This window comes from Astyanax mexicanus, chromosome 5 (genome assembly GCF_023375975.1).
Source record: "Astyanax mexicanus isolate ESR-SI-001 chromosome 5, AstMex3_surface, whole genome shotgun sequence".
Lineage (NCBI taxonomy): Eukaryota > Metazoa > Chordata > Actinopteri > Characiformes > Acestrorhamphidae > Astyanax > Astyanax mexicanus.
In genome coordinates, this window is record NC_064412.1 from 1,001,005 (window position 1) to 1,025,526 (window position 24,522).

Here is a 24,522-nt window from a genome sequence, read left to right on the forward strand (position 1 = left end):
GCTGCTCCAATAAATTAGCTAGCCAGTCTCTTATTTCTTCTCCAGGGCTGTATTTGTCACTCCTTCACAATTTTGCTAAAACTTATAATAAAGGTCATTTTGTAAAGCACTTTACACAATAGTATCAGTCAGCAGTAATTAATGAGCCGCAGGGCGACTCCCCGGGGGGGCAGGTATGCAGTTTGGTCGGGTCACTCCTGCAGGTGCAGGTGAGCAGAAGGGAAGGTGAAGGACGAGTTTCCTGCAAAATTGATGAAGCTCTGAAGGTCGGCCAGAGTTCATTCAGACCAGACCAGGCCAGAATCCCCAGCATTCCTCCACACGCCGTCCCCCCGAGGCAGAGCGCTTTAAAACACCGCCGCCTTCATGTGGCGCTACGGTAATAAAAGCATAAAGCGGCGAGAGTGAGGGGAAATACAGAAGCAGCAGAACTTCACACTGTCATCATCTGCTTTACCTTCTGTGCTCTGATGCAGGAGTTTCATCCGCAGAAGATCCCCAGTGTCTGTTAAAAAGCATTAGGTCCTCATATTAAACCCACTGTCTGGTGAAAATCTTATTCGCACAATTTTTCACCATTATCCCTGTAAGGCATGCTGGGAGTCTCATGCTGAGGTTTTCTACGTCTTCTGGATTGCACTGGATTTTTGAGGCTAATGGAACTAACACATGAGTCAGTTTTTATAGATAACTGTTCTGTTTTATTGTTTTATTATTTTAATTGGATCCTCATTAGCTGCTATCACAATAGCAGCTATTCTTCCTGAGGTCCAACCGACATCTCGTACATAATAAACATAAATCACATGTTATAGTTAAAGACACATTTAACTATAAACAAAAAAAAAAGTTCTATACAAATAAATAAATAAACAAAACAAAAGAAAACAAAAGACAAGTACTACCTATAGTCATACACAATACATACTCAATATAATGATAGTAGGGTTAAGACTTTCTTTAAAGAAAATAACTGGTAATGACTGCTAATTACGATTTTAAATCCGCCCCTTATAGCCCCCATTCTGCATGTAGACAGATATTAGATAATGTGTATCATTAAGTGTTAGAGACCATATAAGCATATTGCTTAACCGTAGATAACTAATATACATCATTTTATTTGGATTTTTTTAGACAGACAAAAACTACTAATCAAGTGAGGTCAATATTTAAAACCAAAAAATGATTGAACTAAAACATCAGAGAATAAATCAATTCACCAGATAAAACCGAAAACAATCCAAACAGTATTAAAGGATAAGACAAAAATTTAAGTTACAAATATTTTCGAAAGTTTTTTTTTTCCTTTTGTTTTGCACTGAAGCTTTGAGGCTAATGGAAATGACGCATAAAAAGTCATTTTTTTTTATAGATAACTGTGTATCATTTAGTGTCATAAATCGCATAAGCATATTGCTTATAGATTACTAGTATACATATCTTTGTATTTATTTATTTTTTTAGCAAGACAAAAAATACAAATCAAGTGAGGTCAGTATTCAAAACCAGATAAAGACTGAACCAAATCATTATAACACAAATCAAAATCACCAGTCAAAACTGAGGCTAATAGAATCTACTCTTATAAAGTCCATGTCTATAGATAGATAAAACTGGCATCATTTAGTGTCAGAAACCGCATAATCATATTGCTTATAGATTATCTCATGGAAATTGACAAATGATGAATGAATCCAGGATCTTGAAGACAAGTATTTTATTTGTACAAAATTTTAAAAGAAAAAAGTGCAAGCAATAAATGAAATCCTCCCAAAAGGACGCTTATATACCTTATAAAAGGGTGTGACAACACTTATACATGTACAAGTAATTCTGCTTTTAGTCTTTAGCTGCCGGTTCTTGCAAGATATTACCAAAAATAGGAATAAGTTGAGAACACCCCCTCGAGAAAAACTGTACCTTTAAAAACTGGAATTGAAACTTGCACGTACCAGGAAATAAGAACAGAAATGACAAAAAATACATGGTGTAAATTATAAGGCAAATGTTGTGCTAAACATTCATATAAAGATGCTATAAATGAGTCATCTATTTCTAGGCAGAGATGGTTTTAATTGGCTGAAAGCGGCCATGGACTGTGGGTGAATTTTAAAACCCTGAAAATGAACATATGTGTCCGAGAATTTGCTCAAACCTCTTTGGAAATAGGCGATAGGTAATAGGTAAGCTCAGCTGCAGCCTGAACTCATTTAAAGCTCCTTAGATTTTGGCAAGGATGAAACTGAAACTTCACATGAAGCATCGTTGCTCTTTTGCACATGCAGATCTGGGTCACATTAAAAAATTGCCTAACTAGCCTAAAATAAACAGATTTTGATCAAACAATTGGATTTGGGCCACTTTTACCTGCTGTGTGAACATAGCTTATAAAAAAAGCTTGGAGAATAAGGTGAAACGTGACTCGGCTACCTGATAAAACTCTTTTTAATGCAAATCAGGCTCCTGTTTTTAACCTGAGAGCTGGAGGAACAGAGTCTCGACCGTCTGAACAGAGTCTGAGTCGAGCTCAGGTCTGTAGAGCAGGAACTCATCAGAGAGACGGCTGGAGACACAGCTGCTTAAAATGCAGAGCTGATACATCTACTATACACACCTACACACACACACACACACACACACACACTACACACACACACACACACTATACACACACAGTAGGAGTGTGAGGTGTGTTTGCGCTGGTGCTCATTAGCCTGGCTCGGCTCTGATCTTTGTGAGCAGGGGTCGCTCTCCTCGCGGACGCTTATCTGGACTAAACCAGGCTTTTTTCTGGAGATAATTGGAGTTATTTTGTGCAACATGTTGTTATTTTGTGTTTGCGTAGCTGAATGCTGCATGTGTGTGTGTGTGTTTGTGAGTGTGTGTTTCTGTTTCATTTTAACTACTGAGGCTTTGATCACACAGCATCTAAATGTGGCCCAAATCTGATCTTTTATATCATATCTTTAATTCTGATCTGGCACAATCCGGATTACTTTAATATGTGATATTAGAATCTGATAATTATATGATTTGTGGCAAAGGGACTGTGTTCTGAATTATGATGATGATGATGATGATGATGATGATGATAAAGGGGTTGATGATGATGATTATGGTGATGATGATAAAGGGGTTGATGATGATGATGATGATAATGACGATAAAAGGGTTGATGATTACAATGATGGTGATTATGATGCCATAGGGATAATGATAAAGAAGTTGATGAGGATGGTGACTAGATAATGATGATGGTGATGGAATGATGATGATGGTGATGATGATCATGATGATGATGATGATCATGATGATGATGATGATGATGATGATAAAGGGGATGATGATAAAGGGGATGATGATAAAGATGATGATGATAAAGATGATGATGATAAAGGGGATGATGATAAAGATGATGATGATAAAGATGATGATGATAAAGGGGATGATGATGATTGATGATGATGATGATGATGATGATGATGATGATGATGGTGATGACTCCACTGAGCTTTCTTTATTTCTGCATAAACATAACAAAATACAATATTGTTATAATGGAACATAAACGCAGATTGTTGTAAATGCAATATAAGTAGTTTATTTTATTTTTTTTTTTCATTTTTAGAGTGTATTTATTAGTGGTTTATCTGGACTTATTTATAATATGTATAAAAGTGATTTATGTATAAATCACTTATTCTGAGAACGTGTTCCTAAACAACACCCTCCGGGAGCTTGATGGATCACAGTTTGATTGATGAGTTTAATGTGTTTTAGCGAGTCTGTGAGCATATGTCGACGGGGATGTTCTTTTATACACTGCTCAAAAAAATAAAGGGAACACTCAAATAACACAATATAACTCCAAGTAAATCAAACTTCTGTGAAATTTAACTGTCCACTTAGGAAGCAACACTGATTGACAATCAATTTCACCTGCTGTTGTGCAAATGGAATAGACAACAGGTGGAAATTATTGGCAATTAGCAAGACACGCTCAATAAAGGAGTGGTTCTGCAGGTGGGGACCACAGACCACTTCTCAGAACCTATGCTGTCTGGCTGACGTTTTGGTCAGTTTTGAATGATGGTGGTGCTTTCACACTCGTGGTAGCATGAGACGGACTCTACAACCCACACAAGTGGCTCAGGTAGTGCAGCTCATCCAGGATGGCACATCAATGCGAGCTGTGGCAAGAAGGTTTGCTGAGTCTGTCAGCGTAGTGTCCAGAGGCTGGAGGCGCTACCAGGGGACAGGCCAGTACACCAGGAGACGTGGAGGAGGCCGTAGGAGGGCAACAACCCAGCAGCAGGACCGCTACCTCCGCCTTTGTGCAAGAAGGAACAGGAGGAGCACTGCCAGAGCCCTGCAAAATGACCTCCAGCAGGCCACAAATGTGCATGTGTCTGCACAAACGGTTAGAAACCGACTCCATGAGGATGGTATGAGGGCCCGACGTCCACAGATGGGGGTTGTGCTCACAGCCCAACACCGTGCAGGACGCTTGGCATTTGCCAGAGAACACCAGGATTGGCAAATTCGCCACTGGCGCCTTGTGCTCTTCACAGATGAAAGCAGGTTCACACTGAGCACATGACAGACGTGACAGAGTCTGGAGACGCCGTGGAGAGTGGTCTGCTGCCTGCAACATCCTTCAGCATGACCGGTTTGGCAGTAGGTCAGTAATGGTGTGGGGTGGCATTTCTTTGGAGGGCCGCACAGCCCTCCATGTGCTCACCAGAGGTAGCCTGACTGCCATTAGGTACCGAGATGAGATCCTCAGACCCCTTGTGAGACCATATGCTGGTGCGGTTGGCCCTGGGTTCCTCCTAATGCAGGACAATGCTAGACCTCATGTGGCTGGAGTGTGTCAGCAGTTCCTGCAAGATGAAGGCATTGAAGCTATGGACTCGCCCGCCCGTTCCCCAGACCTGAATCTGATTGAGCACATCTGGGACATCATGTCTCGCTCCATCCACCAACGTCACGTTGCACCACAGACTGTCCAGGAGTTGGCGGATGCTTTAGTCCAGGTCTGGGAGGAGATCCCTCAGGAGACCATCCGCCACCTCATCAGGAGCATGCCCAGGCGTTGTAGGGAGGTCATACAGGCACGTGGAGGCCACACACAATACTGAGCCTCATTGTGACTTGTTTTAAGGACATTACATTAAAGTTGGATCAGCCTGTAGTGTGTTTTTCACTTTAATTTTGTGTGTGGCTCCAAATCCAGGCCTTCATTGGTTAATAAATTTGATTTCCATTGATGATTTTTGTGTGATTTTGTTGTCAGCACATTCAACTTTGTACAGAACAAAGTATTCAATGAGAATATTTCATTCATTCAGATCTAGGATGTGTTATTTGAGTGTTCCCTTTATTTTTTTGAGCAGTGTATATAGAGAAGCAATATGTTGTAGACGTATTAAGTACCGCAAATATATAACACATTAAATAAGGGTAAAAATAAGAGTTGTTGCTCTGAGATGTTTAATCTGAGAAGACAACAGCATTTTCTTACAGTTCAGTGAGCTGATAGCAAATACAAATCAATCTAAACGCCAAAAATAGTAAAAACTGTTATAAACAAAAGTCTACACAGGTCAGCATGTTAATAAATGAATAAATAAATAAATAGAGAAATAGATAAATATTGGATCCTCTTTATAAGTGTCTCTAATATCTGTGTAGTTACATGTTAACAACTGTGTTATAACAGTGTAACTACTGGTGAAATGAATGCACATGTATATGTGTAAGTTTACACATTATATCACTGAGTTACAGGTTAATTTATAGTTATTCCATCTAACATTTAAATATTTTATACTGTAAGACTGCCTGATACTGCTAGCATGCTATTGGGGGTTAGCCTCGCGCCCCAGTTACGTTTACTTAGAAATCTAACTAACCCGCTAAGCTAATGGTAGCTACAGCTTGTAACAGTGTAAAATGTACTAGTTTGATAAACACAGGCAGCAGTGAGTGAAAATACAGAAGAAAATGACAAACATTTGTACATTTACGGGAACAGCAATGTTATTTTATTTACTTTTCTGTTTATTGTTGATGTTCATGTGTGTGTAATAAGTGGGGGTGTACGCTCGGCTGGGCACAGCGCCTGTGTTACCAAGATAGCGATGAAGGTCTGACTGTTGGTGTGTGTCTAGGTTGTATTCAGTCAGTGGAGCTCCTGTGTTTTCTGTTACCAAGATAAACAAGCAAAACTCCAGAAATGTACCTGAACACACACATCTCAAGTGTTCTGCATCACCCAGCTACTGACTGATTGCTAATCACTTCCACCTGGTCTAGCCAGTATATATACTCCCTCGGTACAACTCTCAAGTTGCTGCGTATCACCTAGTTTTCTAGCTCTGTACAAAGCGTTCTTTCTTGTCTATGATTCTCTGATTTTTGATCTTGTTTCTGCCTCTCGTTTACTTGTTTGCCTCATCCCTCTTGCTTGTTTGATTTCCTGTTACTGACCTATTTCTCCTCTCTTGACTACTACTCTGACCTACTCCCTGTTTATTGGATATTCAGCAGTGGCGATTGCTCTAAGACTGCAAGGGAAGCTCAGCTTCACCTAAAATGTAAAAAAATAGGTGATTAAATATATACTGTTGTGTGTACATGTCACTGATTAAATATGCGCTACACCGCGCTGAACTTAGTTCAGAATCAGCTTCTTATCACTGGTAACGCCGCGGCTTTCCTCTCACTCATTCCCGCAGCTTCACAGCGCTGCTTTAAACAGTGCACAGACTTCAATAGCGGAGCAAAGCGTGCGGCCAAACCAGACGAGTCATTGGATAAATGCTGGGCTTTGTCCCGCCCATCAGACGCTCAGCGTCTCTGGGGGTCTATGGAGCAGTGGGCTGGCCTCGGCCGGCCGGGACGCTCAGCTTCTGCATGATGATTGGATGATCTGTCTGAGGCGGAGTCCCTTTTTGATTGACAGCGAAATAAGCGAATCAGCGATCTTTTAGTGTAAAACTCCGTGATGGGAGTATTTTCATTCTGTTCTAAGTTAAACCTGAGACTTTTCTAATCCTTATAGCGGCATTTTCTTTATTAAAAACTACTAGCGACAAATCCAGCTTCTATTTCTGGTGCTTTTCTGATTAATTTGGTGTAAAAGGTGGGGAAAAGTAACAGGTATTTTCAGCTGTTCTGGTTTGATAAAGTGAGCTGGCTGACTGGAAGTGCTGTAACAAATAAAATGTACTGATGGCCATTCCTCTTGATGAAACTATGTCAGGACATAAATGAACAGGGGCAAGTAGTAAGTATTGTGTTATCATTAAAAATAATTTTAATAATTTTAATTAATAAAGGGATAATTCAAGGAAATTAAAACTGTCCAAAAAGGAAATAAATTTACCTGCATTTTTTCCTTTACCAACTTTAAAGGTTTTGCGAAATGTTTTATTTTTTACTGATCATTTTATGTTTATTCATGTCATAGCGTCTTTTTTACGTACAGTTGTGGTCAAAAGTTTACATACACTTGTAAAAAAACATAATGTTATGGCTGTCTTGAGTTTTCAATAAGTTCTACAACTCTTATTTTTCTGTGATAGAGTGATCAGAACACATACATGTTTGTCACAAAAAACAGTCATAAAATTTGGTTCTTTCATAAATTTATTATGGGTCTGCTGAAAATGTCACCAAATCTGCTGGGTCAAAAATATACATACAGCAACATTAGTATTTGGTTACATGTCCCTTGGCCATTTTCACGGCAACTAGGCGCTTTTGGTAGCCATCCACAAGCTCCTGGCAAGCTTCAGGTCGAATGTTTGACCACTCTTCTTGACAGAATTGGTGCAGTTCAGCTAAATGTGATGGTTTTCTTGCATGAACCCGTTTCTTTAGCACTGTCCACATGTTCTCAATGGGGTTTAAGTCAGGACTTTGGGAAGGCCATTCTAAAACCTTAATTCTAGCCTGGTTTAGCCATTCCTTTACCACTTTTGATGTGTGTTTTGGGTCATTGTCTTGTTGGAACACTCAACTGCGCCCAAGACCCAACCTTCGGGCTGATGGTTTTAAGTTTTCCTGCAGAATTTGGAGGTAATCCTCCTTCTTCATTATCCCATTTACTTTCTGCAAAGAACCAGTTCCACTGGCAGCAAAACATCCCCAGAGCATAATACTACCACCACCATGCTTGACAGTAGGCATGGTGTTCCTGGGATTAAAGGCCTCACCTTTTCTCCTCCAAACATATTGCTGGGTGTTGTGGCCAAACAGCTCAATTTTTGTTTCGTCTGACCAGAGAACTTTCCTCCAGAAGGTTTTATCTTTGTCCATGTGATCAGCAGCAAACTTCAGCCGAGTCTTAAGGTGCCTTTTCTGGAGCAAGGGCTTCTTTCTTGCATGGCAGCCTCTCAGTCCATGGCGATGTAAAACACGCTTGACTGTGGAGACTGACACCTGTGTTCCATCAGCTTCCAAATCCTTGCAGACCTGCCTCTTGGTGATTCTTGGTTGACTCTTGACCATCCTGACCAATCTCCTCTCGGCAGCATGTGATAGCTTGCGTTTTCTTCCTGATCGTGGCAGTGACACAACTGTTCCATGCACTTTATACTTGCGTATAATTGTCTGCACAGTTGCTCTTGGGACCTGTAGCTGCTTTGAAATGGCTCCAAGTGACTTCCCTGACTTGTTCAAGTCAATAATTCGCTTTTTCAGATCCACACTGAGTTCCTTTGACTTTCCCATTGTAGCTTTTGTAGCTGAGTCTAATCACTGGGTCAAATGAGCCCTATTTAAATGGGCTCATGAGAAGTCAACAGCTGTAGTCAATCAGAATCACTTACAAGAAGTGAAGAGGCCATGACATGAAGCTAATTTGATTGACACAACTCGCTACAACACCAAAATTGACAAATTTTGTTGCTGTATGTATATTTTTGACCCAGCAGATTTGGTGACATTTTCAGCAGACCCATAATAAATTTATGAAAGAACCAAATTTTATGACTGTTTTTTGTGACAAACATGTATGTGTTCCGATCACTCTATCACAGAAAAATAAGAGTTGTAGAACTTATTGAAAACTCAAGACAGCCATAACATTATGTTTTTTTACAAGTGTATGTAAACTTTTGACCACAACTGTAAGTGTTCAATGTAAAGAATGGGTACCTTTTTGTTGTGTAGTGAAAACTTGAAAATAATGCCTTTTGTTTACAAAAAAAAAAAAAACACTTCTCAGGGAGAGTAGAATTTTTGTATAAATAAAACTACATATGTTAAGATGTAGGCCGAAATTGAGCTTCCCCTCCTTGAAAGACCAGCATCCGCCACTGATATTCAGTATACTGAACCCTGCTTGTTTATAGACCACACTCTAGGTATGTCCGTATTCTTTGCTGCTCTATTGGTTTTTGACATTTCCTGTCCCTGACTACCTCTGTTTGCCTGGTCCTGTACATAAACCCATGTTTTTTTTAACCAGCATTGGTCTCCCCTGGTTCTGGTATTTGTCACACTTAAGCATCTTTTACTTGTTACCTCTTATCTTCTTGGCTTATTGACTGTATTTGGGAAGTGTGGAAGTTTGATTGTTTGCCAAATTATCACTTTAATTCTGATGAAGTCTTTGATATTTAGAAGTTTATATGCATAATTATGTACAATTAGAATCACAGACTTGGCGAATGAATCCAGAGCTGTGTGTTTAGTGTTTATTGTGTAGTGTGCATTGTGTAGTTTTTTTATTGTGTAGTGTGCATCGTTTAGTGTTTATTGTGTAGTGTGCATTGTGTAGTTTTTTTATTGTGTAGTGTGCATTGTGTAGTTTTTTTATTGTGTAGTGTGCATCGTGTAGCGTTTATTGTGTAGTGTGAAGTGTGCATAGTTTAGTGTTTATTGTGCATCGTGTTGTGTTTATTGTGCAGTGTGTAGTGTGCATAGTTTAGTGTTTATTGTATAGTGTGCATCGATTAGTGTTTATTGTTTAGTGTGCATTATTTGGTGTTTATTGTGTAGTATGCATCATTCAGTGTTTATTGTATAGTGTGCATCGTTAAGTGTGCATTGTATAGTGTTTATTATCGTTTAGTGTGCATTGTTTAGTGTGCATTGTCTCGTGTTTATTGTATAGTGTGCATCATGTAGTGTTTATTTTCTAGTGTGGATTGTTTAGTGTTTATTGTATAGTGTGCATCGATTAGTGTTTATTCTTTAGTGTTGAGTGTGCATTGTTCAGTGTTTATTGTGTAGTGTGCATCATTTAGTGTTTATTGTATAGTGTTTATTATGTAGTGTTTAGTGTGTATTGTACAGTGTGCATTGTTTAGTGTTTATTGTGTAGTGTGCATTGTTTAGTGTGTATCGTTTAGTGTTTAGTGTTTATTGTGTAGTGTGTATTGTATAGTGTTTATTGTGTAGTGTGCATCGTTTAGTGTGTATTGTATAGTGTTTAGTGTTTATTGTACAGTGTTTATTGTATAGTGTTTATTATGTAGTGTTTAGTGTGTATCGTATAGTGTTTAGTGTTTATTGTACAGTGTTTATTGTATAGTGTTTATTGTACAGTGTTTAGTGTGTATCGTATAGTGTTTAGTGTGTATTGTATAGTGTTTAGTGTTTATTGTATAGTGTTTATTATGTAGTGTTTAGTGTGTATTGTATAGTGTTTAGTGTTTATTGTATAGTGTTTATTATGTAGTGTTTAGTGTGTATCGTATAGTGTTTAGTGTGTATTGTATAGTGTTTAGTGTTAATTGTATAGTGTTTATTATGTAGTGTTTAGTGTGTATCGTATAGTGTTTAGTGTTTATTGTACAGTGTTTATTGTATAGTGTTTGTTATGTAGTGTTTAGTGTGTATTGTATAGTGTTTAGTGTTTATTGTATAGTGTTTATTATGTAGTGTTTAGTGTGTATTGTAAAGTGTTTAGTGTTTATTGTACAGTGTTTATTGTATAGTGTTTATTATGTAGTGTTTAGTGTGTATCGTATAGTGTTTAGTGTTTATTGCACAGTGTTTATTGTATAGTGTTTATTATGTAGTGTTTAGTGTGTATCATATAGTGTTTAGTGTTTATTGTACAGTGTTTATTGTATAGTGTTTATTATGTAGTGTTTAGTGTTTATTGTATAGTGTTTATTATGTAGTGTTCATTGTGTATTGAATAGTGTTTAGTGTTTATTGTATAGTGTTTATTATGTAGTGTTTAGTGTGTATCGTAAAGTGTTTAGTGTGTATTGTAAAGTGTTTAGTGTGTATTGTATAGTGTTTAGTGTGTATTGTATAGTGTTTAGTGTTTATTGTATAGTGTTTATTATGTAGTGTTTAGTGTGTATCGTATAGTGTTTAGTGTTTATTGTATAGTGTTTAGTGTGTATTGTATAGTGTTTATTATGTATTGTTTAGTGTGTATTGTATAGTGTTTAGTGTGTATTGTATAGTTTTTATTATGTAGTGTTTAGTGTGTATCGTAAAGTGTTTAGTGTGTATTGTATAGTGTTTATTATGTAGTGTTTAGTGTTTATTATGTAGTGTTTAGTGTGTATCGTAAAGTGTTTAGTGTGTATTGTAAAGTGTTTAGTGTTTATTGTATAGTGTTTATTATGTAGTGTTTAGTGTGTATTGAATAGTGTTTAGTGTTTATTGTATAGTGTTTATTATGTAGTGTTTAGTGTGTATCGTATAGTGTTCAGTGTGTATTGTAAAGTGTTTAGTGTGTATTGTATAGTGTTTATTATGTAGTGTTTAGTGTTTATTATGTAGTGTTTAGTGTGTATCGTAAAGTGTTTAGTGTGTATTGTAAAGTGTTTAGTGTTTATTGTATAGTGTTTATTATGTAGTGTTTATTGTGTATTGAATAGTGTTTAGTGTTTATTGTATAGTGTTTATTATGTAGTGTTTAGTGTGTATCGTAAAGTGTTTAGTGTGTATTGTAAAGTGTTTAGTGTGTATTGTATAGTGTTTAGTGTGTATTGTATAGTGTTTAGTGTTTATTGTATAGTGTTTATTATGTAGTGTTTAGTGTGTATCGTATAGTGTTTAGTGTTTATTGTATAGTGTTTAGTGTGTATTGTATAGTGTTTATTATGTATTGTTTAGTGTGTATTGTATAGTGTTTAGTGTGTATTGTATAGTGTTTATTATGTAGTGTTTAGTGTGTATCGTAAAGTGTTTAGTGTGTATTGTAAAGTGTTTAGTGTGTATTGTATAGTGTTTATTATGTAGTGTTTAGTGTTTATTATGTAGTGTTTAGTGTGTATCGTAAAGTGTTTAGTGTGTATTGTAAAGTGTTTAGTGTGTATTGTATAGTGTTTATTATGTAGTGTTTATTGTGTACTGTATAGTGTTTAGTGTGTATTGTATAGTGTTTAGTGTTTATTGTATAGTGTTTATCATGTAGTGTTTAGTGTGTATCGTAAAGTGTTTAGTGTGTATTGTAAAGTGTTTATTATGTAGTGTTTAGTGTGTATTGTATAGTGTTTATTATGTAGTGTTTAGTGTGTATCGTAAAGTGTTTAGTGTGTATCGTAAAGTGTTTAGTGTGTATTGTATAGTGTTTATTATGTAGTGTTTATTGTGTATTGTATAGTGTTTAGTGTGTATTGTATAGTGTTTATTATGTAGTGTTTAGTGTGTATCTTATAGTGTTTAGTGTTTATTGTACAGTGTTTATTGTATAGTGTTTATTATGTAGTGTTTCGTGTGTATCGTAAAGTGTTTAGTGTGTATTGTATAGTGTTTATTATGTAGTGTTTATTGTGTATTGTATAGTGTTTAGTGTGTATTGTATAGTGTTTATTATGTAGTGTTTAGTGTGTATCGTAAAGTGTTTAGTGTGTATTGTATAGTGTTTAGTGTTTATTGTATAGTGTTTATTATGTAGTGTTTAGTGTGTATTGTATAGTGTTTAGTGTTTATTGTATAGTGTTTATTATGTAGTGTTTATTGTGTATCGTAAAGTGTTTAGTGTGTATTGTATAGTGTTTAGTGTGTATTGTAAAGTGTTTAGTGTGTATTGTATAGTGTTTATTATGTAGTGTTTATTGTGTATTGTATAGTGTTTAGTGTGTATTGTATAGTGTTTAGTGTTTATTGTATAGAGTTTATTATGTAGTGTTTAGTGTGTATTGTATAGTGTTTAGTGTTTATTGTATAGTGTTTATTATGTAGTGTTTAGTGTGTATTGTATAGTGTTTATTGTGTATTGTATAGTGTTTAGTGTGTATTGTATAGTGTTTATTATGTAGTGTTTATTGTGTATTGTATAGTGTTTAGTGTGTATTGTATAGTGTTTAGTGTTTATTGTATAGTGTTTATTATGTAGTGTTTAGTGTGTATCGTAAAGTGTTTAGTGTGTATTGTATAGTGTTTAGTGTGTATTGTATAGTGTTTATTATGTAGTGTTTAGTGTGTATCGTATAGTGTTTAGTGTTTATTGTATATAAAGAGGGGTGAAGACAGATGGCCTGAACACGTCTATAGTTTCAGAGTTTGCGTTTTGTGTCTCGCTGTCGGGTAAAGCGATCATCTGCGTCTGAAACGGTGATTAAAGAAGTCAGATAATCTGAGAGCCGTGCTGTAGAAAATAAAATAATGAGGGTGAGAGTCTGCGTGAGAGACGGCTCTGGTGTCGGAGATGAGTCTGGGGACAGTCAGGGCTGTGAGCACTGTCTTACCCACTCATTAGCTTCATAGTGGAGGAATAATATTGATTTTTCTTCTCTTTTCTTTTTATTTCTCTGCTAAAATCAGCATTTCACACATTCTCCGAGCTGCAGCTCCGGCAGCCTCAAACTAATAACCAGTCTCTTCTTTTCAGGAACACAAGAGAGCATTTATAGAGGCATTATTACAGCTCACCTCTCTGGTAAAGGGATTGTTTATGCGTGTGATTCTACGTCATTCCTGCTGATTCTACGTAAAATTCTACATGCAACCTTTATGAAGGCTTATATAAAGTATATATATTTATATTTTATTCTGAGGGGTTCAGTTCAGCTGATGCAAGTCTCCAGCAACAGTTATTTTTATTGCATTTTACATCACATCAAATCAAAAAATTAGTACTACTTTACATTTAAGATTCTGTAAAGCCTGGGGTAGTAAGTGTTTATTTACCCAGTAAAACACTTGTATATATCTACACTGATGGGCGTGGTGTTCTGGAAATGAGGTGTGTTCAGGTACATTTCTGGAGTTTTGCTTGTTTATCTTGGTAACAGAAAACACAGGAGCTCCACTGACTGAATACAACCTAGACAGACACCAACAGTCAGACGTTCATCGCTATCTTGGCAACGCAAGCATGATAATTTTCTGTAAAAGTGACGGCAATAAACTCATAATAATTCATTGTATTTGATTTATATATTTTTTTGCATAACAGAGATGCTGTGAAGAGATTTGATCGTAGAAATGTGTCTTATCGCAGAATCACAGTATCGTGATATCATCATTATCATAAATATTGTTATATTGTGATAATTTCATAACTTTCCAATTCACTCTATTTATAATATTGGTATATTTAAAATATATGTTTTTTTATATAAATTGTCTTTAAATTATGCTGATATCCCAAAGCAAATTAAAAATGACTTTATTACAAATTTAGAGATTCATAAATATTTAACTCAAAATATATCATCTGTAAAACTTTGTAAAAGATGTCTAAAAGATAATTAGATAAATTAGCTTTAATTCTTTTTCATTGATTATATTGATATTCTATTTATTTGTTGTTATGTCGGTTATAATATGAAAATTAAATACACAAACAACCTATATACAGTACAAGTCAAAAATTGGTCACACTTTATATATTCTAAATATATTGTATATTCTATTCTTTTGTTGAAGTTTTTTTTAATGTGAATATAATAATGTGAAAATAGCCAAAGTGGGGATAACTCAACAGTTCAGAAGAGTGATGACTCATTTTTTGTCTCTTCTCGACCTCTATGTTGTGATATTTGCTATTTTTTGTTGTGCAAAAATAACATTTTAGTTAAAAATAAAGTAATATAGTACTGTGGATTGCACAGTAATTCACACCCCTATTAGTAACATATATGAAGTGAAATTGCAAACTTATCAGTCTTTAGATTTTCATCTTCCTACATTTTTCATTTGTATACGTTCATTTCCATTTCCCAAAATTTAGGAAGACAAGTTTGTGCTATGTTTTTTAACCATTTGGCTATATATATATATATATATATAAATATATATATATATATATATATATATATATATATATATATATATATATATATATATATATATATATATATATATATATATAATCTATAAAAATAATTGGATACATTTGTTGTAACCGTTTCTTATTGATTATATAGATATTCTATTCTTTTTTTATAAGTTGTCAGTTATATATGAAAATGTGGCGAAAAAGAGTGATTAATATATATATTGTGAGTGTGAGTGATTATTATTAGATACTATATATATATATATATATATATATATATATATATATATATATATATATATATATATATATATATATATTTTTTTTTTTTGTCTCTGCCTGCACTGTATGTTATTCTATTTGAAGTGAAATTGTACTGAAAAGTATAAGTATAGAGTTTTCTGGTGCAGATTATGATGGCAGTGATTGAAATGGTCAGAATTATTTTATCAGCAGGACGAGTGATGGATCAGGATCCTCCTCATCAGCCATTAGAGATTCTGACAGAGTGAAAATAAATTCACACCTTCTATCAGAAACCCTGTTTATTATAAACGCAGCCTGACGCCTGTCAAAATCAATCACTGTCACTTTATAGCGTATTGTTATTATTATTATTATTATTATTATTATTATTATTATTATTATTATTATTATTCTCCGGACGCTGGATGTCTTTCAGTGATTTGTCAGGGCTGTTTGATGGATTAATTGTTAAAGTGTTCTGAAATAAAGCAGAGACTCGTCCTGATGGAGAGACATTACCCTATCTTACTATTTATCATCCGTTAGCTTAGCGTGCAGAGCTGGAATAGTTATCAAAAAAAATAAAAATAAAAACTGGTAACACTTTCTACGAATGTCATCTCTATTGGACTCTATAAACACATTCATAACATATTATAATGCATTCATCAGGCATTATTAACATGGCTATTTCTGATGCTTTGCTATTTTGGTGGCATTATCCTCTTCTAAGACACTCAAAAGCGTTGCGCTGTTAAGATATCAATGTGCCAAAGTCAGAGCTCACCTGGTTCTTAAAAGAAATGATGAGCAAGGGACACTCTGATTTGTTTATTTCACGTTACGCCCAAAATTAACCACACCCATGATTAATTAAGAGAATTAGTACATGCCTTTTAAATGTTTTGAGATGCGCAAGGTATACTTTTCCCGTTGTTATGATAGCGAAGACACACTGACATGCCCTTAATCCTGTGCACTATAAATTGCTAAAATAGGGAAATTGGACCAGTATGTTTTTTTTCTTCATAGTTTGCATGACATTTAGTAATAATCTACAATGCAAAAAAATATATAAATATATATATATATATATATATGTACTGTATGTACTGGCTGGTACTGTATGTACAGATGTTTGAGATATTGTGTTGTTGCTCCATGGTTACCCTGTTAGCAATTTGTTTGTGGTCTATTTTTCTCAGCACTTTATCCATCACACAGTCAGCCTTTGTTTTTGAGCTGACAGGACTTCAGGAACTGAAGAGCCTCCTGCTTTTTTTTTATAGAACAGCGAGCCGGACCGTTCTGTTCCTGAGATTTTCTTATTCTTCCCTTAAAGCATTTATCAGACGCATTTATCCACAGCGACTTACAAAATTGCTTCTGTGTTTACTCTGAAAATATAGTTATCTAGTTTTTACAGGCAAAAATCTAAAGATAAATCAGACTTAGATGCAGCTAAATACAAAAGTCAGCATGCATACCTAGAGAATAAGAGCTAATTTAGAAACTCTGTGAATAAATAAACGAGTCTTTATTCAGTGTTTGAAGATAACGAGGGTCTCAGTGGAAGTTCTGATAACACTTTCTATGGAGCCACTTTAAAATAATGCTCCTTTATAAAGGGTTTATAAATAGTTTATTATATAAAGAGTTTGCTTATGGCTATTGATTAGGTTATAAACCATTTATAAGCAGTTACAAAACATAACTAGGAAATGCAACATTGGCCTGTTGTGTACCAAATAGGGATTTTTTTTTTTTTTCAAAAAAAAAGTCTTTATTTTAAAGAAATTGACTGCATGTTCAAATAATTTATATTTATGACAAAAAGTCACTCCTGTTACTGGCACTTTTTCTTATTACTGGAATTCACTCCTGTTACTTTTTATGTTTTGAGTAACAGGAATTAAAGTAACAGGAATTAGTTTTTTGTCATGAATTGTGATTATAAATCATTAGTAACTGTGTTTATAACATGTTATACATCAATACCAAGAAACTCAGTCCCAGCTTGCAGAACTATACATTATGGTGGTGTCCACGGTGTTTGCTAAGCGGTTTCTAGGTGGTTGCTAAGGTGTTGCTATGGTATCTGTTTATTTGCTGTGTTGTATCAAAGTGGTTGCTAGGTTGTAGATAATGTGTTTGCTATGGTGTCCGAAGTGGCTTCTTTGGTGGTTTCTATGGTGTTGGTAAGGTGTTGTTTTGCAGTACCGAAGTGTCCGAAGTTTTTGAAGCGTTTTTTTGGGTGGTTTCTAAGGTGTTACTAGGTGGTTGCTGTGGTGTCCACGATGGCTGATGAGCTGTTGCAAAGCTGTTGTTAAGTGGTTGCTAGGTGGTTGCTAAGATTTTGCTATGGTATCTGTCTTGTTTGCTGTGTTGTATCTAAGTTAGTTAGTAAGTGCTAGGATGTTGCTAATGTGTTGCTGTGGTGTCCAAAGTGGTTGCCTGGTGGTTTCTAAGGTGTTGCTAGGTGGTTGCTGTGGTATCCATTGTGGTTGCCATGTTATTTATAAGTGGTTGCTTTGTGGTTGCTAAGATGTTGCTATGGAATCCATGTAGGTTGCTATGTTGTTTCTGAGTGGTTGCTAGGTTATTGCTAAGGTGCTGCTGTGGTGTTTGAAGTGGTCACTTGGTGGTTTGCAAGGTGTTGCTAGGTGGTTGCTGTGATGTGTTTGATAAGCAGTTGCAAAGCTTTTGCTAAGTGGTGGCTAGATGGCTGCTGAGGAGTTATTATGGTACTCAAGTTGGTTGCCATGTGGTTGCTAAGTGGTTGCTAAGGTGTTGCTATGATGATTTCGAAGGTGTTGCTAAGTGGTTGATATTGTGTCGCTGTTGTGTTCATGGAGGTTGCCAAGGTGTTGCTAAGTGGTTGCTATGGTGTTGCTATTGTGCCTTTCGCATGTTTCGAGCCACGCAAGGTGTACTTTTCTCGTTGTTACGATAGTAAAGACACACTGATACACCCTGAATCAGGCTGCACATTGCACAGTTTACGCCTCGCCTACAGATCGCTAAAGTAGAGCTCTTAGTTCTCCTGCTGTGAAAAATAAAGAGATCAAAAGAAAGGAAGAAATATAAAAAGATAAAAATAAAGTTCCAGATGTGAAGCAGATGCTCCCACTCTATCCTAACACGTTGTTTTACAGCACAGATAGTGATGAGCTCTCGTGAATGAGTGCACTCCGCTAATATCAGACAGTTGTGAAATGGGTTCTGTGAACACCTTTGTTGCTGTTAAATGTAGCGTCAACATGCAGTGTTTTCCCACTTTTCTCCTGAAAAAAGGGATTTATTTAAAAACAGTACCCTGCAGTCAGAACACTCGACCTCCAGCGGCTTTAAAGAAGACATTTCTACTTAAAACTCACTTTTAAAACCAAGTTTTAACTAATATTAATGGGATGTTTGAGTTGAATAAACTTTCATTGGCATCTGGCAGCATCTATGTACATACTGGGTGTGTAGCTGTAGTGTGTAGTGTATGATCCACTTTCTGACATTGATGTTGTAGACTGTAAAACTAGTTATGGCTGATATTTATTTATAATTAAGCAAAAATATACTCAATTTTAAACGTTAAAGCACGAACCTCGAGTGTATTATTGCAATTATACTACAGTTCCATTATTACTGTTTATTGAAAGATTTTAAGAGTTAAAGAGGAGGAGAAAATAGGATCTGATTGGTTATAAAAACTCTGCCAGTTCAAATAGTTCCATTGCTGCTCTGTTTGTAGCTGCACTGCATTTTTGCTAGGTTAGCGTGGTAGCCTCTACTTTTGGACATTTCAGTCAAAATTGTGTAAATGTAAGATTACTTTCTGGTGCTCGTTTGACTTTGCAAGAAAATGTTTTTTTTTATATATAAGAATTAAAAGTTTTGGTTACCTCCAGTGGTGTATAATAACATTGCATTTGGTTTGTATATGGTTTGTATGTCGTAAAGTAATACACGGTAGAGGTGCATATTGAATTCTGCGTGATTTGATCAGCCGTGGTTTTATGTTTTTTGGATACAATCCGGGTTAGCACCCGAACATCCCTTTCAGACAGCTTCCTCTTACAGCGTCCACAGTTAATCCTGTTGGATGTGGTTGGTTCTTCTTGTTGGTATGCTGACATTACCCTGGATACCGTGGCTCTTGATGCATCACGAAGACTTGCTGTCTTGGTCACAGATGCTCCAGCAAGACGTGCACCAACAATTTGTCCTCTTTTGAACTCTGGTATGTCTCCCATAATGTTGTGTGCATTGTAATATTTAGAGCAGAACTGTGCTCTTACCCTGCTAATTGAACCTTCACACTCTGCTCTTACTGGTGCAATGTGCAATTAATGAAGATTGAACACCAGGCTGCTCCAATTTAGCCATGAAACCTAAAATCCCACACTAAAATGATGACAGGTGTTTCAGTTTCATTATCCAACCCCTGTATATATATACTGTATATGAATGTTTTAACCATATTTAAAACAATTAAAACCATACAAAGCAATGAGCTCCTCTTCAGACAGCTAGATCTTTACAGTTCCAGTGTTTCAGACATGTTTTTAAATTCATTATCCTTCATTAACAAGGCAGTGATTCGTACGCTTCCCTCATCAGGTCCCTGTTTTATGTAAATCCTGTTAGGGAATGTTAGAGAAGAGACTGTAAGGATGGAAGGAGTGGGTTTTGATTCTTTGTTCTGGCAGCGTGATGAAGGTGGGTGATGGTGGGGGATCGATGCGGGTGATGGATGCCAGCGGGCGAGACCGTGGCGAGACGGTGGAACTGATTGTGTTTGCGTCTCTGCAGATGGTCTCTAAACGGGACACTCATTGATCTCCGAGGTGACGAGAGGCGTCTCGTATCTGGAGGGAACCTGATCATTAGAGGGCTGGACCGGGGCCAGGACTCCGGGGTCTACCAGTGCTCTGCCTCCAACACCCACGGATCTATCCTGAGCCAGAGAGCCAGTCTGCAGTTCGCATGTAAGTTTAATCGATTTAATGTTTCTCAGCTTTTTAATATATATTTTTTTTCAGCCCTGAATTAGTCTACTTTTTGTAATGGAGCATAATGGTCCAAACCCTGGCCATTGATGGGCCACAAACCCAGTTCTACAGCATCCAACAAAAGGGAGCACCCCCTCACAATTTTACAAATCTTATTATATCTTTCCACAGCTACAGTCTAAAAAACAGAGGTATGATATAAGTACTTTTTTGTACTCAAAGGTACATTTTTCATAATTGTACCCTCAAAGTACAAGTACAAAGTGAAGTACAAAGTCATTCCAACAGCAACAAGTAAAGATTTGTACCATATAACCAGCCAAAGGTACATGCTATATTCTGTATCACTGTACTAATAAACAATATATATTTTAATTGCACATTTTTTATGTAAAAGCCAGACAATTGTGGATCATGAAGTTTTTGACACATATTCAGTTGATGATAATGTTTATAATCTTTATAATCTTTACTGGCACAAAAAAACATGGGTACAAAAAGGACTTTCACTGAAAGGTACTTTTTTGTACCTCAATATAAGGTACAGCCCCAAAGACAAGCTTTATACTCTTTTAATCTGTACAAATCTGTACTTACTTTTCTTAGTGTGCATGGTCCTATTGACTCACTGTCACACCTTGCTTGCAGGTGAGGGTAGTTGTGCCTCAAAAAGGTAGTGTCTTGTATATCAAAATATCAAAAAATAGTACACAATAAATAAAACAAAACAAAATCTATTTACAAAAAAAAAAAAACACAAGAAATCAACATTAAAATAGCTAAAAAAAAAAAAAAAAGCACATCACCCACATCCTATACTTTAAGGTACTGTTACTGGTCTATACATGTCTTAATGGTTCTTGAAGGACCAGTATATTTATCTGATGTGCTCCAGCAGTATAAGCCGAGCAGAACTCTCAGATCATCAGAAACTGCCTAAAGTAAAAACTAAACATGGAGAAAAAGAACTTTTAGCGTTTAGCTACTGTCGTTTACCGCTGTCCCTTTGCTGTTAAGATGCATGAGAATGAGGAAGAAGACACTGCAGACATTGCGTTAAGTGTGATACAATTATTTATAACAAAAGACTAAGACAATATCATCAAGGCTTCCTAGGCCAGCCTTGGAGAGAGATGTTTGCCAATTCGATGTTCCTGCCCTCTCCCCCTTCCCCACTTTTGGGGACCTGTTTATATATGGTGTTAAGGTACACATCTGGAAGCACTTAAGCCATACATAGCCATAGACAGTCATAGGCGGTGTCTACCTAAAGTACATACATTAGTGAAGAGTGTGAAGAGAAATAAAAGAGAATATAAAGAAAATATGATGACACTTTCTATGAATGTCATCTCTATAAGACTCTATAAACATATTCATAACACATTATAATGCATTCATAAGGCATTATAAACATTGCTATACATATTTATAAAACTCTATAATTCATCATAGCCATGTTTATTATGCATCATGAACTGTGATTATAATGCATTTATAGCTGTGTTTATAACATGTTATACATCAATACCAAGAAACTCAGCCCCAGCTTGTAGATTTTATCATGACTAAAACAGCTTCCAACTTATAAACACACCCTCAATAATCCTACAAAATATATTTTTAACCACTCATAAATTATACTTGTCTTGAATATGATATTAGTTATGGTCAATCATAATGTTTTATAACAGGTCTTTGTGCGCTCTAAGTAAAGTGACAGACTTTCATTGTGGGACTAGATTTTTAATGATAGAAATATGCTATTTTAACATGTATATCATAAGCATAGCTTATAATGTATTATGATCACAAGTCATAATGCTTAATAAACATGGCTATAGTGGGTTATGCATTTTTATAAATATTTATAGCCATGTTTATAATGCCTTATGAATGCATTATAATATATTATGAATGTAGTTATAGAGTGTAATAAAGATGACATTCATAGAAAGTGTTACCGAAAATACATATGCTGAAAACATACTTCACTACTACGCTGCTCTTAAATGGAACCAGTTGACAGAGGGAGTTAACATGTATATTATAAGCACAGCATATAATGTATTACGATCACAAGCCATAATGCTTAATAAACAAGGCTATAATGGGTTTTGCATGTTTGTAAATATTTATAGCCTTATGAATGCATTATAATATGTTATGAATGTGTTTATAGAGTCTGATAGAGATGACATTCATAGAAAGTGTTATAATAAAAATCACTGTCTAAACAAAAGCAGATCTATGCATTATGCAATATATGTTATTACCACCTATTAACACCTTAAATATCAATATACACAAGCACTAAATGCATTTTTATTCTGAAGTATTGGGGATAAATGGGAAAAGCATGCATTCTTATTCTTCTCTAATAGAAAGTATGTTAATGTTAGAAAACTGCTTTAGAAGAATTAACAGGTCTTCCATGTTTCTGATGGATGTATTATTGAGATATTGATTTAGGGTGGAGATCAGACTGATCGGGGGGGGGGGGGGGGGATATTTGTCTAGAGATCAATTTAAGCAACAGGAGGAAATGAGTTAAGCCTCATTAAATCAGATAGAGAAGCTCTTCAGTAGATTGATTGATTATTTCGTTTGGGATCAGCTGTAGATCAATACTGATGGCCTGAGGTTTTGTTTGTATTTGTGAAAATTAGGAAAAAAATCTAAATAATCCAAAAGAAATTAATTATCTCAGGGTGCTGTAATGTTTAAATTATTTAATACTGAATGATCCTGCTGTTTGTTTGCAATTAAAAAAAACGTAGAAGCTAATAATTATATCAGTGACTGAATATAAAGATAAAAAATAATTATACAATTATATTAACTGGTAATATTATCAGTATAGCTGTGTAAACTATGTTGATATCAGGGGCAATCAGTAACGAGTGCAATCAACTTCCTATTCATACCAGTCCGGCCTTACAGCGAGGCTAATCAGTAACTGCTTATATAAATCAGTTCAACTTCACATTAAACCTCAGTTTAACGTTCATATCCTGCATTTTCTGACTCTGTTTGCTGTACAAATGATCAAAATATGAGTTAAAACAATAACAGTAATTCTGAAAGCCAGAATTTTACACATGCTTATTAGATAACCATAAAAACATCACATACACATAATGTATTCGAGTCTATTATACTGCAAAAATACATCCAAAAACTAGACAAACTCGGCTCGTTGAGACCACATCAGTTTCTGAATCAGTTTCTCTGATTTTGCTATTTCTAGGTTTATGTTTGAGTAAAATGAACATTGTTGTTTTATTCTATAAACTACAGACAACATTTCTCCCAAATTACAAATAAAAATATTCTCATTTAGAGCATTTATTTACAGAAAATGAGAAATGGCTGAAATAACAAAAAAGATGCAGAGCTTTCAGACCTCAAATAATGCAAAGAAAACAAGTTCATATTCATAAAGTTTTAAGAGTTCAGAAATAATCAATATTTGGTGGAATAACCCTGGTTTTTAATCACAGTTTTTCTTCATGCATCTTGGCATCATGTTCTCCTCCACCAGTCTTACACACTGCTTTTGGATAACTTTATGCTGCTTTACTCTTGGTGTAAAAATTCAAGCAGTTCAGTTTGGTGGTTTGATGGTTTGTGATCATCCATCTTCCTCTTGATTATATTCCAGAGGTTTTCAATTTGCTAAAAGAAACTTATCATTTTTAAGTGCTCTCTTATTTTTTTTCCAGAGCTGTAATTTCTTACTAGGCAGTCAAATTATTTTTCAAGAGCCACGACAGTTTTCCTACCTCTAGGTGGCGCTAATAAAAAAAAATAGGTAACAATTTACGATAAAGGTGTATATATATATATATATATATATATATATATATATATATATATATATATATATATATTTTTTTTTTTTTTACAGAACAGTCACACTTTCTATGAATGTCATGTATATTAGACTCTATAAACATGCTTATAACACGTTATAATGTATTTATGAAGCCTTATAAATATAGCTATAAATATTGATAAAAATGTATAAAAAGACAGTATAGCCATGTTTATTATGTATTA

General features: G+C 35.4%; 1 protein-coding gene across 1 annotated transcript in view; it reads left to right on the forward strand.

Annotated features, from left to right (window-relative positions):
* The window catches only part of cntn3b (contactin 3b), a 178,600-nt gene that overhangs the window by 55,263 nt on the left and 98,815 nt on the right, over nt 1–24,522 (forward strand). The window contains exon 4 of the mRNA XM_022662736.2: nt 20,261–20,436. Within this exon, the coding sequence (XP_022518457.2) occupies nt 20,261–20,436 (176 nt within the window). The remainder of the gene's footprint in view (nt 1–20,260; nt 20,437–24,522) is intronic.